General features: G+C 45.0%; 1 protein-coding gene across 1 annotated transcript; it reads right to left on the reverse strand.

Annotated features, from left to right (window-relative positions):
- Positions 1–9,805: 9,805 nt before the first annotated feature.
- Positions 9,806–13,902, reverse strand: PRMT6 (protein arginine methyltransferase 6). Its single transcript, XM_037050445.1, has one exon. The coding sequence runs from the start codon at positions 13,739–13,741 to the stop codon at positions 12,563–12,565; it is 1,179 nt and encodes a 392-aa protein (XP_036906340.1). The 5' UTR covers positions 13,742–13,902; the 3' UTR covers positions 9,806–12,562.
- Positions 13,903–17,534: the final 3,632 nt, after the last annotated feature.

Here is a 17,534-nt window from a genome sequence, read left to right on the forward strand (position 1 = left end):
GGCTGCATGTTGCTGAGTGAAGGAGGCCATTTTGAGAAGGCTGCCTAGGGTATTATTCCAACTACATGACATTCTGGAAAAGGCGAAACTGCGGAGATCAATTGTTGGTGGAGGGGGTGGGGAGGGGAGAGAATGAACAGGCAAAGCACAGAGGATTTTTAGGAGAGTTAGAATAGTCTGCATGACATTGTAAGGAAGGACACGTGTCATTATCCATTCGTCCAAACCCACAGAACACACAACACCTAGAGCGAACCATCATGGCCTGTGCTTTGTCCATGTAGGTTCCTCAACTACAACGAATGTACCACTTTGGTGACGGGTGCTAACAATGGGGGAGAGGAGTATGGTCTTTTTTTAAAGATTTTATTTGTTTATTTTTAGAGCAAGGGTGAAGGCAAGAAGAAAGAGAGTGAGAGAAACATCATTGTGTGGTTGCCTCTCACACGCCCCCTACCAGGGACCCAGCCCATAACCCAGGCACGTGCCGTGACTGGGAATCGAACCAGTGATCCTTTGGTTCACAGGCCAGCACTCAATCCACTGAGCCACACCAGGCAGGGTAGAGTCCTTTTAAAACAAAAACAAAAACAAAAACAAAAACAAAAACAAAAACAAAAACAAAAACATATAATGCTGTATTTATTAATTGTTTTGTTCAAGTTTTATCCTTAGCCCCAAGCACTGATCTCTGAAACTCAAACAGTAAACATATCTCTACTAGAAATTATTCATTAGGTATCTCAGACTCAGAACACTAACGCAGCCGCAGTTCAGAGAGCCCACCCTTTGACTCTGTGTTATTTTCCCCGAGGGCGGCGTTGCCTGGCTCACTCTGAGACATTTTCTGGGACTCTGCTGATTCACTGAATCACTGACATGGCCAGGTGGTGTCTCTATGGTCTGTCCCCTCTTGAATTGTCATGTTTCCTCTCCAGCGTCACCTTCAGGTGACTCAGCCAATGACCTTGATGTTCTGGATTCTGGAAAGCATCCCTTGGCACAGCAAAGGTTACCTTGTAGGCCTATTTTCTGCCAAAAGCCCAACCCTCTGATATTGCAAGAGGACATGTAATCCAACCGTTTTCTCTTACAGTGATGTTGTTTTCTTTTCTTTTTTTAAATGTATTTTATTTTACTTTTTAATTATTTTAAGATTTTATTTATTTATCTTTAGAGGATAAGGGAAAGAGAGAGGGAGAGAAATAGCAATGTGTGGCTGCCTTTCGTGTGTCCGCTGCTGGGAACTGGCCTGCAACCCAGGCATGTGCCCTGACTGGGAATCGAACCACAGTTGTTTGGTTCACAGGCCCGCGTTCAATCCACTGAGCTACACCAGCCAGGGCTTGTTTTCTTTTTCTGTTTCCCCCCCTTCAAAGGTCTTGTTCAGAAAATCACGTCCAATCTCTGTGGAGTCCTTAAACGGCTTCCTTGCCCACTCACTTATCCAAACTCAGCCCTCTTAATAGAACATTCCTGTCACTCAGAAATGTTAGAAATCAGTAACTTAAAATTAAGCAATATTTATTGAGTACCTAGTGCATCTAAGAGACTGTGTTAAGTAATGAGGGACGTATCAAAACATCATAAGAATAAGCCTCAGCCCTCAATGAGCAGCTGTGTAGTTGAACACGCATCCACGGAACCAGCTGTATCAAGTACCGCAGTGGGGAGGCCCCCGCCAGGAAGACAATGGCTCCTGACTCCCCCGTAGAGAGTCAAACATGAAATGTGTAGTTACGGTTTTGTCTTTTTTCTGAATGAGACCAGAGTTTTAAACTATTCTGTCTGGTGCCCTGTAAATCAGTGAGTCAGAAATGGAGCCATCAGGGCGTCATCTGATTACGGCTTGGGACGTCATCTGACGTCATAATTACGTCATCTGATTAGGGCCAGCAGAACGTCATTCTAGCTGCGAGGCAAGGCTGTCAAAACGACTGTCTTGTTTTCATGGGGATGAAACAGCGACTTTTACTTTCATGGGGCTCTGGGGTCTGAACTCCTACCAATGCTTGGGGGCAAACGATCACCTGAGGCTACAGAGAGAGTCTATCATTTTGACACATTTTTTTAAGGCTACTTCCTTGCAACTCATTACAAGATGTTGGACATTGAGATCCTTCCTGCACAGTGAGCTGCAAGCAGCCAACACACACCTTTTCGCACGACCACAAAAGAAACAGCCTCTTCTTCTCATCTCTCAGTTGCTTGTATTTGACTATAATTTGACTGTCATTCCAGAATAATGTGTTCATAAATGTCAGGCTTAACTGGCCTCCCAAATTCATCTCTTCACCAGGGGAAGGCTTTCTCCCACCCTCCACCCCCCCCTCCCTTTTTTTTTACCAAGGGCAAATTGGCCCTTTGAAAGGAGTTTTATAGTATCTCCTGGTAGAATAATTTGCCAACCTTCCCCCAGCAACTGACTCCACTTGCCAGTCTCTTAATTGAGGAAACAGATGAAAGCAGAGCGTCCTCCTGTCTGCAAACCAACCTGCCTTCCCTTCTCTGCGTCCAGGGACGTGCTCTGCTCCCACCCACACCTTTTTCTTTTGCTGCGGACTCTCTCTGTTGCCTTGCCATGGGATTCCTACCTCCTTTATCCCCCATCCTCCTTTATGAGAGAGCTTTCTTTTTCTACTAGATTGTTTCTATCCACAAGCAAGCATGTTCGCTTGTCTCTTGGGAAAAGGCAAACGGTTCTTCCTGAGCCCACATCTTCTTATGGCCTTTGCATGTGTAGCCACTGGTCCTCCCAGGGACGTTTCGCCTTCCTTCACTGCACCCATTTCATCTGAAACTCACTTTCACTAGACTGGAGCTGCTCTTGTGAAAATTATGAAGTTTATACTTATGGACAAGACGGAGGTGTAGTAAACACGGCTTGTCTCCTCACACAACCAAAGCAAAAATTACAAGTAAACTACTAAACAACTATCAACCAGAATCGTCAGTAAACTGAGCTGTATGGGAGTCTAACAATAAGGAATTAAATAAATCACATTCACCCAGATGGGTAGGAAGGGGTGGAGATGAAGCGACATGGACTGGGTGGTCCCACAGATACATGTGATGGATTAAAATTGGAAGGGGTACCTTGGGAGCGAGGGATCCCAGCCCCACAGCAGACCGCCCAGCCCAGGATTCCAGTGCCAGGAAGGTAAGTCGCCATAAATTTTGGCCACAAAAACCAGTGGTGGTTGGGGCGGCAGAAGAAACTGCCGCATTCTCAGGCATCTCCTTTTAAAGGGCCCCCAACAAACCTAGGACTTAGGCAGACTCACTCCCTCTGGGCTCCAGTACCAGGGCGGCGGCGGGAGGGCACCAGTGGTGTACGGGGCAAAACTGCAGTGTCTGGTATGAGGACCAGTGCTGGGGGACAGCTTCCTCCTGGACAAAACTCCAGAGGCCAGGCAGCAGCCCTGGGCCCTTTCTGAGTCCCCCACTGTACAGAGCAACAGATCAGGGACACCAAATCCTCTCCATCAAATTAGTTCACATGGGTTGCCCCACCCTAGTGATTACCTAAGGCTCCTCCCCATACAACTTACTGGTGCCGAGCTACTAAGACAGGTAGGGAGTCAAAACAGCTTTGCCTAATACATAGAAACAAACACAGGGAGGCTGCCAAATTGAGGAGACAAAGAAATACAACCCAAACGAAAGAACAGATCAAAATTCCAGAAAAAGAAATAAATGGAGATAAGTGCTTTATCAGGTGCAGAGTCCAAAACACTGGTTATTAGGCTGCTCGAGAAACTCACTGGATGCTTCAACAGCATAGAAAAGAGCCAGGCAGAAATGAAGGTTACACTAAGTGAAATAAAGAAAAGTCAACAGGGAACCAATAGTGGAGAGGATGGAGCTGAGAATCAAATCAATGAGTTGGAACATAAGGAAGAGAAAAAAATATTCAATTAGAGCAGCAACAAGAAATAAGAATCCCCCCCCCCCCCCAAACCCCAGGATAGGCTAAGGAGCCTCTGGGGCAACTTCAAATGTCCCAACATCCAGATCATAGGCATGCCAGAGGGAGAAGAGAAAGAGCAAGAAATTAAAAACATATTTGAAAAAAAATGATGAAAGGAAACTTCCCTCATTTGGTGGAGGAAATAGACATGCAAATCCAGGAAGCACAGAGTCCCAAACAAGTTGGACCCAAAGAGGACCACACCAAGACACATCACAATTAAATGCCAAAGGTTAAAGATAAAGAGAGAACCTTAAAAACAGCAAGAGAAAAGCAGTTAGCTACAAAGGAGTTCCCATCAGACTGTCAGTTGATTTCTCAAAAGAAACTTTTGCAGGCTAGCAGGGACTGGCTAGAAGTATTCAAAGAGGTGAAAAGCAAGGACCTACAACCTAGGTGACTCTATCCAGCAAAGCTGTCATTTAGAACGGAAGGGCAGATAAAGTGTTTCCCAGACAAAGTAAAGCTAAAGGCGTTCATCATCACCAAGACGTTATTATATGACATGACGAAAGGAATTATAGAAGAAGTTCAAAACAATGAACACCAAAATGGCAATAAATTCACAACTATCAAAAACTGAATCTAAAAAAGGAACTAAGCAAACAAGCAGAAGAGAAACAGAATCGTACATATGGAGATCATTTGGAGGGTTATCAGTTGGGAGGGTGAAGAGGAAGAATGGAAGGAAAGGTGAAGGGATTAAGAAGTACAGATTGGGAGGTACAGAATAGATGGGGGGGTGCTAAGAACAGTACAGGATACGGGTAGCCAAAGAATTTATGTGCATGACCCATTGACATGAAGTCATGGGGTGACTTCTCAGAGAGAATGAGAGGTATTGGGTAGAGGGGGAAGTAGAGGAGGACAGCAGGGGGAAAAGTGGGACAGCTGTAATAACATCATCAGTAAAATAGATTTAAACAATTACAAGCATTTTTCACGATGCCAGATGCAATGAACACTTTTCCTCCTGCCTGACTTCTCTGCTGCATCCAGTGCACTTGTCCAAGCTGCATGAATACGCTGTTCTCTTGCCTTTTCAGAGGCCATGCTTGCCTGGCTTCCCGAACCCCGGGGATCACTTGGGTTGCCCGTCCGTCCTCTCAATTTGGAGTTTCTCACACTCAACCCTTACTTACTTTCAAATCATATCTGTATACCAATAACTCCCAAGTCTAGCCCCTCAGCTTTCTCTGCTGACCTCTGCCTTTTAGCAATGAATGCACCTGGTGGCCTCTGAGCATGTCAGCCTGATTCCTGCTTTAAAAAATTCTCCGTCAACCACTCCCCTCCTGGTTGCAGCAACTACAGATGATCATTGCTGAGACCGCAATTGGTTATCCTGCAATACACATCAGGAGGCTACGGGATTGCCCTGGCCAGGGGTTTGGGGTCAGCGACTAAGGGGACAGCAGCGATGATGACGAGTAAATTGTTTCAAAATATATTCTGGTGTAAAACCCCAAGGTGTGCAGCCAATCAGACGTGGGGAGGAGAAACATGGGGGATTATGAATGAGCTCTAATTTTCTTGCTTGAATAAGTAATTGGTGGACGGAGGTGGAACGCACTGAGACAGGAAAGCTTTGTGGAATCCAACCTCAGAGTAAGATGAGAGACCTAAGGGAGCGTTACGAAAAGGGGAAATAGAGGGCCTTCAGATCTGTTTGGTATACTAACATTCGACAGAAAATGAGTTTCCAAAACAAGAGAGGAGCCTTCTAAAATTCTGGAAACACGGGAAAATATGTCAGCAAGTGTTCAACTGGTGTTATATTGGAAGTGCTCTGTCTAGCAGCCTCGTCATGTTGCTGTACCGTCTGAGGCAGCACCAGCAAATGCCATTTCAGCCGCACACTCGTCCTCCTCAAAGTCAAGGGCCTGTCCGTATTTCCATTATGAGCTCCAGTTTTCCGGGGTTAATAACTTGGCTGCTTTAAAGTCACACCAGGCTGAAACTTATTAGGAATAAAACATTAAAAAAAATAGATTTAATGCATTTAATGCATTTAATGCATTTAATAGATTTAATGCATTTAATGCATTAAAAAAATAGATTTAATGCATTTTGGTCAAGATCTAGTTAAAATATTGTCTATTTTTCTGAGATAAAGTTACCTATACTTCATATATATCATGAGACAAATGTTTAAGGAAGCACGCGTTTTATTTTGAAATTTCTGGAAGTAATTACAGTTTATAATAATGTTATATTTCCTGCATGTAGATTAGATGTGGATGGACCACAAACATTTTACTGAAGCAGTTTTAACACACTGTAGCCAAATTGGGCCTGTGCATGGCCGTTTTAAATAAACCTTTTGCCAATAAAACTTGTAAATTTTTTTTGAGGAACAATAACCTGTTAGATTTTATTTTATTATTATTTTGCCAGCCGGAACTTAGTCTCAAGGTTATTGTTCAATTAAAAATTTAGCATGTATCATAGAAATGTTACCATGTATCATATCAATATACTTGAAACCGATATGATCTTGTTAACCAATGTCTCCCCAGTAAATATAACGCATGAAGGAGGGAATACTATATACACTATACACCAGTTTCTGTTTGGAACACAGTATTTTGATTTCCTTCTAGTAATAGAATTTTCTCATATACGGATGCCAAGTTCATCTAAGGCCTTTCATAAAGTCAGTTCTGCTAGAAATTCTACCTTAAACACCTAAAACACTCTCCTCCCTTATGAGAAATAGGAGGAAACAGAGACAGGGTGCGGAATAAAACCAATCAAACACTACAGACCACATGCTAGTCTAGTCACCTTTGACCTATGACCTGATCACAGCCACAGGAGCCATTGCAGGCAAAGTTAGCACAGAAACCAGGCAGCCAGTCCACAGGAACCAGCTTATGCTCAAAGTGCAGTCTGGTGGTGCTAATTCTGTGCTTTTATGCTGATAATAAAAGAATCCTTACCTTACATTGTAAAAAACAAACAAGCATAACAGAAATTACATAGGGGTTAAATAAGTAGATTTAAAAATTAAATAAAGAAAAGAAAAGATAGCCCTGGCTGTTGTAGCTCAGTGGATTGAGTGCTGGCCTATGAACCAAAGGGTTGCTGGTTCGATTCCCAGTCTAGGGCACGTGCCTGGGTTGCAGGTCAGGTCCCCCGTAGGCGTCACATGAGAGGCAACCAAATATTGATGTTCCTCTCCCACTTTCTCTCTCCCTTCCCCTCTCTCTAAAAACAAATAAATAAAATCTTAAAAAAAAGAAATTCCTTTTTGTTGAAATACAGCTTTGAAAAAATGGTTTCACCAACCTTAATAACTCATACCTTGGTTTTCTTTTCATGCTTGGTCACAATTTTTAGTCTTTCTCTTTTGCTCATGGAAACCCTGAAAACTAAGCCAATCATGGTGAAAGTCTTATCAACACTTATTTCTATTATGGTTTGCGAAATTTGTTTCTAGAGATTCAACAAAGTCCTCTTTGCCAAGCTGTGTTCAGTGTGCTCAGGGAAAATGGATAGATCCTGGAGAAGACTTGCTGGCTACACGCTGACTAGGGATCAGGTGGTGGGCGTGAGCCCAGTCATTTTCACTGTCTATCGGCAATTCTGTCGGTATCTCAAGTATTACTGAAATTTCCGTGCAGAGTAGAAAGCCAACCATCACACCACGGTGGCATGAACTCTCTAAGGAACACTTGTTTTCAAGCTGTTGTCCTTGCCGGAATGGCTACTGTGCCCTCTGATGGAAGTTCCATTTGGTATACAAGGCTCATTCGCTCAGCAAACACATGTCGAATACCCATCTTGTGTGAGATAATGTTTTAGGCGATGCGTAGACAATGGTGAACAAGAGGCGAGATTCCTGCTCTCATCGTCTCATCTTGTAAGAAAGGGAAACGAGCAAACAGCTGGATTTCGGGTGACAAGAGAAAAGCCGTGTCTATGGTGGGTGCCATGGGGAGTCAAGCCAAGCTGCTCAGAGGTGTCATTTGAACGGAGAACCAAAAAGAAATAGGATATATAACACACAGTCTAAGGAAAGACTGTTCTGGGTGGAGAGTACCTAAGGTGGGAGCTTGGCATGACTGAGAACTGGCAAGATCCAGTCCCACCCCTCCGCTTCCAGGGAGAAGCTCCGACCCTCCGTGCAGCAGCGATCAAACCCCTAACAGCACTCGTCAATTTGGCATTGAATGTACGTCACCTCATAACTAACAGTTAGCTTTGGGAAGCTGAGATGCTCACTTTCCACTTCAGACTCAGCTTCTTCGGGCCAGGGACCTAGTCCTGTGCTTCCCGATGCACCCAAGGCAGAGCCAGCACTCACAGGAAAGGGCAGTCGGTGGACGATCACCGATGACCATGATCTGATGTCAGTGATCTGTGGTTGTCATGCCTTCAGGGAGTCATCAGCATACAGAGGGTACTCTAAAGGAATGGGACTAGACCAGGTCACCTAGGGAAAGAGTAAGAATAGAAGGAAGGGTATGTATACAATGGTCATGTCTTAACTGTGATTAAAATTCTCTTTGTATTTTGGTAGGTCTAGGATTCTTTGTTTCAAACATCTTTTCCTACCAGCATGTTCGACAGTCTGGGAAAGAGTCTCCTTGTATCATCCTCCTCCTTATCATCACTTGAGTCTGCTGTGACATGTTTTTGGAACAGGTTTGGCAGTCTTCCCTTTTTCTCACTGTTGTGTTTCAGATTCAATCGAGGCCTACTCTGGGCTTCAAAGGCGCTGCAGGGCCTTCAAAGTTCCCTCGTTTGTCTACGTGTCTCCGAATTCTCCGCACATTCAGAAATCTTGATCCTACAAGATGTAAAATTGTAGGCTGAAAGGATGGGATCCAGGGACCCATCCCCACGAACAACTCGGGACACCAAATTTCACAGGAATGTAAGGGGTAGATCTCAGGGTCCTCTAGCATGTTCTCTAACCTTCTTGCCCTTAGAACTAAACCTTCCAGGAGTCCAGAAAGCAGGAACATATTTTAATGCCAAAAATTGTCAGAAGAGAACAAAGATACATAAATTCCAGCAAATATGCAATATTTATTGTGAGAGGGATAATACATCAAGGAAAAAAGGGTGTATGGAAATGGAGCCAGATATTAAGCTAACAAAGAGTACAAGTGAGTCATAAACTTGGCTCCGCTTTCTAATAGCCAAAGTGGGAAGAACCATCTACCCAATACACTGTGTCCATTAGCTGAAACAAACCGGTTATTCAGAGGACATAGACTTATTTTTGGAACTAACACCATAGAGGAGTTTCTCTCTGAGATCTCACAATCCGGGTAGTGATAGGTAATACTGTTTTGCAATCAACCTGGGAGAAATTTTAAGGATGGGATTGTTATGGGGGCTGGCTTCTCAACCCTGCTTCAGCAGATGTAAGACTTAGTTGGAATGAGGTCTTCGCAGGCTAAAGAATTGAAGCAAATTACTGCTGTAGGCAATATTACTCCCTCACCAGATTCCCGGTCTTTGAGGCTGGGGTTTGCTTATGTACTGCAGAACTTAATTGTTAGATAGTTGGTGCTTATTCAATAAGCCACTGGATGAATGCCTCATGGGGAAGGCTGTGCTCTCAGACACCACGATGGGCAGCCAGCTGGGCAGAGTTCATCTGCTTTTGCTCCTGTGTTGAGGGGCCTGTTTCATGAGCTCTGGCAGGAAGCAGGTACAGGGGCTGCCTCAGTGAGCACTTACCCTTTGTGTCTTGGGAAAGTGCACACTGCGCATGGACCTTTGAGGTCTAGGAGACAGGTCTCTGGTGGGATTTGCTTCCACTAAGGACTTTTCCCTTTTCATTCGTGACAAGAGCCCATTCCAGAGGTGGGTACTTACTTTTTTAGAAATTAAAGCATAAAGGGCTAAAAATTTGTTTGGTGAAGGATTGGAAAACTCACATTCAGTTGTCAAGAACTAGCTACGTAACCAGAGCCTAATTCAGTATCTGTGTGGCTTTTTCCTAGTATGTGCAGTGAAGATAATTCTCCGCCCTCGCTAACAACCTAGTACGCCACTCCAGTTTCTATCACATTATTGTTCATTTTACTCCCTGGTTTATCCCCTGAACAAACCTACTTGGAGGCAGGAACTATGTTTCACATACTTATATTAAGTGCTTATCACAGTGACTGTTAGAGTGTGCACTCAGTAAAATGTTCATTGGTCCAGTGAGGTAAAGATTCACGGTGCAGAATAAAAATACGCTAATGAGGAAAGCAGGTTGAACTTCACCATGTGCCTCTTGAGGGCTGGTGGCTCCTTCCCATGGCCCAAAGGGCCCTAAGCAATCAGTCCCAGTTCACAGAGATTGAACAACGCCTAGAGGTGGATGCATCTCACAGGCTCATCCTTCTAGAATTGTCCTCACACCAAAGGGCTGGGGCTTCCTTTGGATCGTCTGGTGTCTGGTGTCACACATTGTCATATACATTATTTGACACTGTCAAATAATGCCTGTAAAACAACCAAAATGTCGAACATTTACTCTGTAGCCCATTTTGTCTGGGTCCAACTGCTCCAGGTTTGCATATTACGTCTCCCTTATCACCACGGCTAGGAGACACCGAAACCTCATGTTCCAGGCACTGTGTGCTTATATGTACTAAGTCCTCGTTTCACTTCCATTGTTACCCCCAATTTGCAGAACAAGTTAGTGTCCTGGGGCACAGGGTCCAGCAGCAGCTGTGTGTGGATCCAGCATCCAAGTTTGTAACTACTGCGTGATGCTACCTCTGGGCTCATTTCTTTAGTAGCTGTATTCTTAGGATAATTGGGTTTTTCTTTTGGGAAACAGCAAGACCAATCTTAAAGTGTGCTTTTGCCTAATTATAAAATACCTTTTACGCCCATAGCTATCTAAGAGTTTAACTACTGTTCCCTTTGGGTAACAAGAACTGTATAGTACTCATATATTTAGAAAACATGTTAAAAATGGAATTTGGAAGATACTTCCATTTACCCGTACAGCAAAGGGATTACTACAGCAACTTAAAAAAAAAAAAACTACCAAAAAACACCAACATCTACTCAAAATCATACACTAAAATTCTAAATAAACTTTTGACATTAACTATAGCTGACCGCCCCCCCCCAAAAAGCGATTTTATTCCTCTAGCTTGAACCATACCTAGCTTATATGACTGCACCATAACTGTAGGCTGTTAGCTATCGTGACATCAAAGATCACAGCTACTCAAGAATCTTGTAAAGTCCGTGATTTTGTTCACTTATGTTTCCATTCATAATGGCAGATCTCCATGTGTCCACCAAATTTTAGCAAATCGGTTATACTACTGAAGTATTTTACTAAGTGTTGAATCAAGGAGCAAAAAACTCATTATAAATAGAACTGTTGAGATGACTTCAGTTTTTCACACCTGTCTGCCATTAGTATACAAAGGCTGACGGTATGAAAAACCATACTCAGCAGTTTGAGTTACCCTGACGCTGTGTTTTGAAGGGGCTTTAATGGTTCTCTTAAGAACTGACCACATTAAAAAGGCAAACGCATTATCACTCAGGCACTACACAAGACTTCTTACTTCATCTATAAAGACAGAAGGCCAATGCTTTATTTGCCACAGGGGTGAAGAGGGAAACATCAGTGAAACAAATTTGATAACATGACTCACACTTCTTCCCTAAATTCACAACTCTCCCATTTGGCTGAGCTAAAAAAAAGGAACTTTAATTGAAGTAAGTAGGCCAAGTCACACAATCCACTCAAATGAGGGAGTTTAAGAGACTGAGTGAATTTTTGCCGATGGGAAAATATTTTATTTAGTGAGCTTAAATAATCTACCCATAGTGATGAATAAGCCCTTGAGCCAGATTCTAAAACATTCTCTGCCTGTACCATAAAATTTCACCAAAATGTAATATGGACTGTACAGGAAATAGTTTCTTGGTTAAAGGTTAATGGTAAAGACAAGAATAAAACTAATCTGTATTACTTCACTTTCAGGTGTATTTCTCCCAAACGTACCCTCTGGATAGACATCCTTAGGTAGGCTGTACAATTAGGTATGGTTCATTTTACGTAATGGTGTGTTCAACCTTAGCACCCTATGGAAGTAGTAAGTGTAATGAGAACAGTAAAGTATGTAAACTGTTTCCTCCCTCTCAAGGGTGGTAGTAAAGTTTAGTTGAAACATGAGGAGGAAGTGCTATAGCAGAGAGGCAACCGGGAAGGGAGTTCAGAAAAAGAACAGGGCTCTGGAGAGATTCACGTCGTACTGGAGATGTATGGTGTCTAACTCTAAACTTTTACCCTTCTCCCTGGCTTCAAGCTTAGATAAGGTGTAAAGTGTCAGGGGTGTGCATGGAAGCTTCATAAATGGACATTTTTTCCCCCGTGAAACAAAAAAATACAAGTGCTTGGTACCACATGCTCTTGAGGCTTAAAAGCCTATTAATAAACACTTTGCATTGCTGGGGGCATATTTTAGATAACTGTCGCCAGAAGAATCTCCTCCAAGTGAGAGTGAAGTCACTCTCCCGCCCCAGGAGCCCTGCAGGAAAAGGCACACAGAAGATAATGCCCCCTACTTGCTGGCGGGATCTCCCCGTGTCTCCAGCGACCCCCCTCCGCCTCTAGCACACAGCTCTGGCCACCGGGGGCGGTCGCTGGGAAAGAAAGAAATGCCCATCCTCCATGGTAAAGTCTTTGGTCTTCTCCTCCTGGTCGCCCACTTTGTAGCGCAGCTGCGCGCGCAGGAGCCGGTGGTTGTCCCGGGCGGGCAGCAGCGTGATCTCCCCGGAAATGTCCGTATCTTGCTCTACTTGCACGGGCTCGTTCAGGTACAGCAGGGCTTGCTTCCAGTGCGTGACCGGCTGGAAAGGCGAGGTGGACAGCACCACGGGTTTCTCCGAGTCTCCTTTGGGAAAGGTCACCTGGAACCAGATGGCAAAGCCATGCAGGGGCGCCGAGCCGTAGCAGCTGAAGCGGAAGCGCCCACCCACCCCCGCCTCCAGCTCCTGCTCCAGGCCGGCGCGGGCCAGTTCCAGCTGAGCAAAGCACTGAGGCCGGGCCAGCACATCTTCGCCACACAGGTCCTGCACCAGGATTTCCGAGTGGCCCATGATGCAGCGCGTGGCGAAGCCCTCCAGGCAACTCATGTCCACACCGTAGATCTGCTTCACCTGGCTCCAAAAGCCCAGGCGCAGCTCCAGTGTATGGTCGCTGATGGGCGCCAGGAAGAGCTCGGCGGAAGCCGGCAGGAGAAGCCCGCCCTCCTTCAGCCACTTAGCCCGCGCGTGGAGCACGGAACTCAGCATGGACTCGTGCAGGAGGCCGTAGCCCATCCACTCGCTCACGATGACATCCACCTGCTCGGGCAGCTCCACCGTTTCCACCGGCCCGGGCAGGATGTGCACGCGGTCCTCCAGGCGGTTGAGCCGCACCACCTCCAGGGCCTTTTGCCAGATGGAGCTGGCCTCCACCGCGTACACGCGCCGGGCCCCGGCCTGGGCACAGAAGATGCTAAGAATGCCGGTGCCCGCACCCACGTCCAGCACCGTCTTGTCCCGCAGCGCTGCCCAGTTCCGCATGATGCCCAGGCGGTAGGCATCCGTGCGGACGCGGTCCGCAATCATCTCCTCGTGCACCCCTATGTCCGAGTAGCACTCGTAGTACATCTGGTCCCGCTCCCGCCTAGTCCTCCGGGGTCGCAGCAGGGCCGTCTCCCGCTGTCCGCCATCTTCTCCCTCAGTTGCCCCCCCTCCTTCGCCGCCGCCCCCCGACTCAAGCTTTATCCTCTTGGGCTGCGACATCTTGGCGGCTGCGGCCGACTCCCGGCAGACGTTGCGCGGCGCGGGGCGAGCGCCAGGAAGCGGGGTCTTCTGGGATTTGTAGTTCGCGCTCGCTCTTCCCGCTTCCTGCGGTCTCGCCCGCCAGCGCTCCCGGGCTGCCTCCGAGTTGTGTCTCGGAAGCCCCCTCGCACCCAGAGTAGCCACACTGGGAGGCTTTTCACGTTCCCCTACCTTCCTTAGTTTTCACACCTCTTTCGCTTTTATTCCCTTCCCGAAGTGGACACGCCCACTCAAAACCCTGGGCGGCACCCTTTCCCCTTCAGCACCTTTACCCGGGCAGTTGGAACGCTTACAGATCTCCAGGCGTGAGATTTAGGAAAGGCACCACACGTTGTTTTCCTCTTTGGGGGGTGGGGTTAGGGGGCAGGGCAGGTGTAAGTGGAACAAGACAAAAGCCTAACAAGGTTAAACCCTGGTTCTCATTGGGAGGAGAGCGCAAATTAATTGAATGATTAGGGCCGGTGATATGACTTCTGTTTTCAATGACCCATTCACCCCCCCTCCCCCCGCAGCAACAAGGAAATCATCTTTGCAGTGCAAGAATTATGTTTTGGGGTCTGTTTTAGGAGACTAGTTACTTAGCGCTTAGTCCTGCCCTGTTAATTCTGTGGTGCATTCAAGAGTTAAAGCTTGGAAGGGTCCGGTGGTGTGGTGCATTGAAAGCCAGCGCCAGCTGTAGTCTGGTCGCCCCCAGCCCCGCAATAATCGTACCTTGTGACCACTTTCTCCTGCGACTCCTTAGTTTTTCTTGTGTCTGGGCAAGATTGGGACCACCCGCTTCCTCTTTTTCTTTCAGTTACCATCAGCTGTTAATCTCTCACATCTTTGTTGTTCATTATAGAAGTAAAGTATATTTTTAAATATGTGTGATGTCTGAGTGTCTCTTCTTAAGGAGGTGAAAATAACAGTTTCCTCTGCTAGAATAGTCACATAGAAGAAAATTGACTGTTTTTTTCCTAGTCAAGAACTATGTGTGTGTTCAGCCAGCGGGCCTGTATTCATTATCTGGGGAGAAAGTTCCTTCACCTCATTCTCACTATTAGTCCGTTATTTAATGGAGTAGGTTTATTGACCGGGCGTCCTCAGCTGTAATTCTAAGGGCTCTCACTTCTGGCTGCTCATTACAATTCTTTGTGGACTTAAAAAAGACAAAACAAAAAAACACCTGCGCCTGTGTCCCACCTGAAACGAATTAAATCAGAACCACTCTGGTAGAAGGGGGAGGAGGCATGTAGGTTTTTAAAGCTTCCAAAGATTGGAACGTGCAGCCAGAGAGACAACTGTTTTTCACTAACCTGATTGTAGTTAATTTTTGCTTCCTTGTTTTCACTGGGTAAATTATCTTTTTTTTTTCTTCATGGCCTGGGCTCAGCTAATTAAGGCTAAACCTCATCAGAGCGGTTCCTCTTTCTTTCTGCCTAGGTTAATGTCCTGTTTGAAGAAAACAGAGGCTCAGACTAGGACGTGGGGTTCCTGGTGTAAACATGGCCACTTCAACATACTCCTTCTAGGCCCTTCCTTAGTCTGTACTTCTTCCATTGTTTCCTTCTTCAAAAATCTTTTCCTTCCCTTTTAAATCTTCATTCTCCTACCCAATTTTCAATTCACTTACTCAGGGTCTCTTTATAGAAAATTCTGAATATAAGCTTTGTTGGTTCTACCTCCAATATATCTGAGTCGTCTTTTCTCCATCTTCACTGCCAACACCCAAGTCTAACCATCCATTTTGGCTTCGAATCATACCCCTGTCTGATCTAGTCTCTACGTGGTTATGAGAATGAGCTTGTAAACATCCAAACTGAACCATGCCATTCTTCAGTAATTTCCTAGTCCAGTTACACCCACAGTGCTGAAGCTTCAAGTAACTTTCTGTCTCATACTATTCTCCCCAGCTCCTCCCTGGTCTGGCCTTCCCTAACAGCCCCCCTTTCCTGACTCAGGTCCTCACTTACACTCTCTCAGGGCCTGGGACATTGTTTTTCTCCCTAGCACCTCACTTCAGCGGCTCCTTCTCATCCACCAAGATTCAACTGAAATATTAACGTCCTAAGAAACTCCTTCCCTGGCACCTTCAGATACTATTTTCTAATCCAAGACACCTTTTATTCATAGCTTTACTATTATCTGAGTATGTTTACTTGTTTGTTTTCTGTAAAAGCTGCAAGAGTCCAGCACACAGAAAGTGCCCAGTAGTCTTCAGGGAAGACTATAGTGGAAACAAGTCGTTATCCGCAGGAGGAGGAGAGGAGACTGGCTTTTTGTGGTTCAGTGTGACAATTTGACTCCAGCAAACTCCAAATCCAGGTACAGATGCTCCCAGGTGGAAGAGCTGTTTCATTGGCAAATAGTCCTAATAGCCCTTTCAGGTAGAATAATGGGAAGCCCTAAATATTACATCCCCAGATATCATGGTGTGGTCCCTTCCTGCCCTTTGGCTTGATGTAGGGAGGGATTTCTTTACTCATCTTTTTTACTGCACCAAATTGTTTTAAGTAGGAAGGGGACCTAAGTTAGAGCTGTGTCCTAAGCATGGGGCCCAGGGACGACCCCCCACCGCCTCCACCATGGGAGGAGAGTCCAAGCTGTGCCTGCAGAGCCTTTGCCACACGTTTGCGATTTGGTCGTCTGCTCGCCATACCTAGTCAATGCCCAGACCCCACGTTTTCAAACAAATGGGCCTTGAACTTGATTTCGGACATCTTTATCAACATAAAAAATAGACTAGAAGATACCAAATTCATAAAACACGTAGAGATGAGTATTGTTTCACAAAACTTGTTTCAGTTCAGTAGAGCAGGTATGGATTTCTTGCTACAGGTCACAGCGAAAACTTTGAAAACCACGGTCTACTCATCTTCAAAAGTGCTGTGAACTCGGGCATTTTCGTGCCTTTGCTCCTTTGTCTTCTCTCTCATCCTTTTAGATGGTGCTCAACTGTTACCATTTATTTGGAGCTCTTTCAACCAGTCTGTGGCCTGATAATACTTATATATAACTTTTTTCCCCATTTATCCCATTGTACCAGAAAGCCATATATATATAGCTGGTTTCTCCATGCCAGTTGGTGGGGATTAGAACACCAAGACTTTCTATTTTTCACCTTTATCTAGGGAATCTAGCATGTTGTGCTGGAATTGGAGCCGTTGCCATGTGCCAAATCGTTGGTGCTGAGGAGACACAGGATCACAGCTGTATTGTCTATGGCTGGGGGGCCGTGATTGATCTACCTGCATTTATTCAATCTTTCATTTAGTCAACAAACATTCTGGACTTCTCATCGGTGCTGAAGAGTCTAGAACGAGGGGACACATCAAGAAATGGAAAGACAAAAATTCAGGTTTCCAGGGGCTTTTATTTTTCTGTTACTGTTATATTACCTATAAGCAAATTATTACACTTAAGCAAATGATCATACCACTTTGAACTCTCAACTTTCTTTTCTGTGTTATTTTATCTTGGATTTACTGGTGTGATGTCCTCACAAATACTTATTTCTAATTCTTTTTTTGTTTGTTTCTAATTTGAAGTTTTATTGTTTAAAAAAGTATTTTAAAGCCGAAAATAAGAGGGTTGTCTCTTCAGGATTTCAGGAATTCCTTGTAATTCTAAAGTGTGTATTGAGGGAGGGCAAAACAGCAATGACATAAAAATGTTATAAATCCCTGTTTGACATGAATACGCATTTAAAAATGTAGTTCTTACCATTCTGTAAGAATTACTTACTTTCTACGCTGACTTTACTGAAAGTTGTCAG

The sequence above is a fragment of the Sturnira hondurensis genome, unplaced genomic scaffold (assembly GCF_014824575.4).
Source record: "Sturnira hondurensis isolate 20B ecotype Veracruz unplaced genomic scaffold, ASM1482457v3 Scaffold0006799, whole genome shotgun sequence".
Taxonomy (NCBI): Eukaryota; Metazoa; Chordata; class Mammalia; order Chiroptera; family Phyllostomidae; genus Sturnira; species Sturnira hondurensis.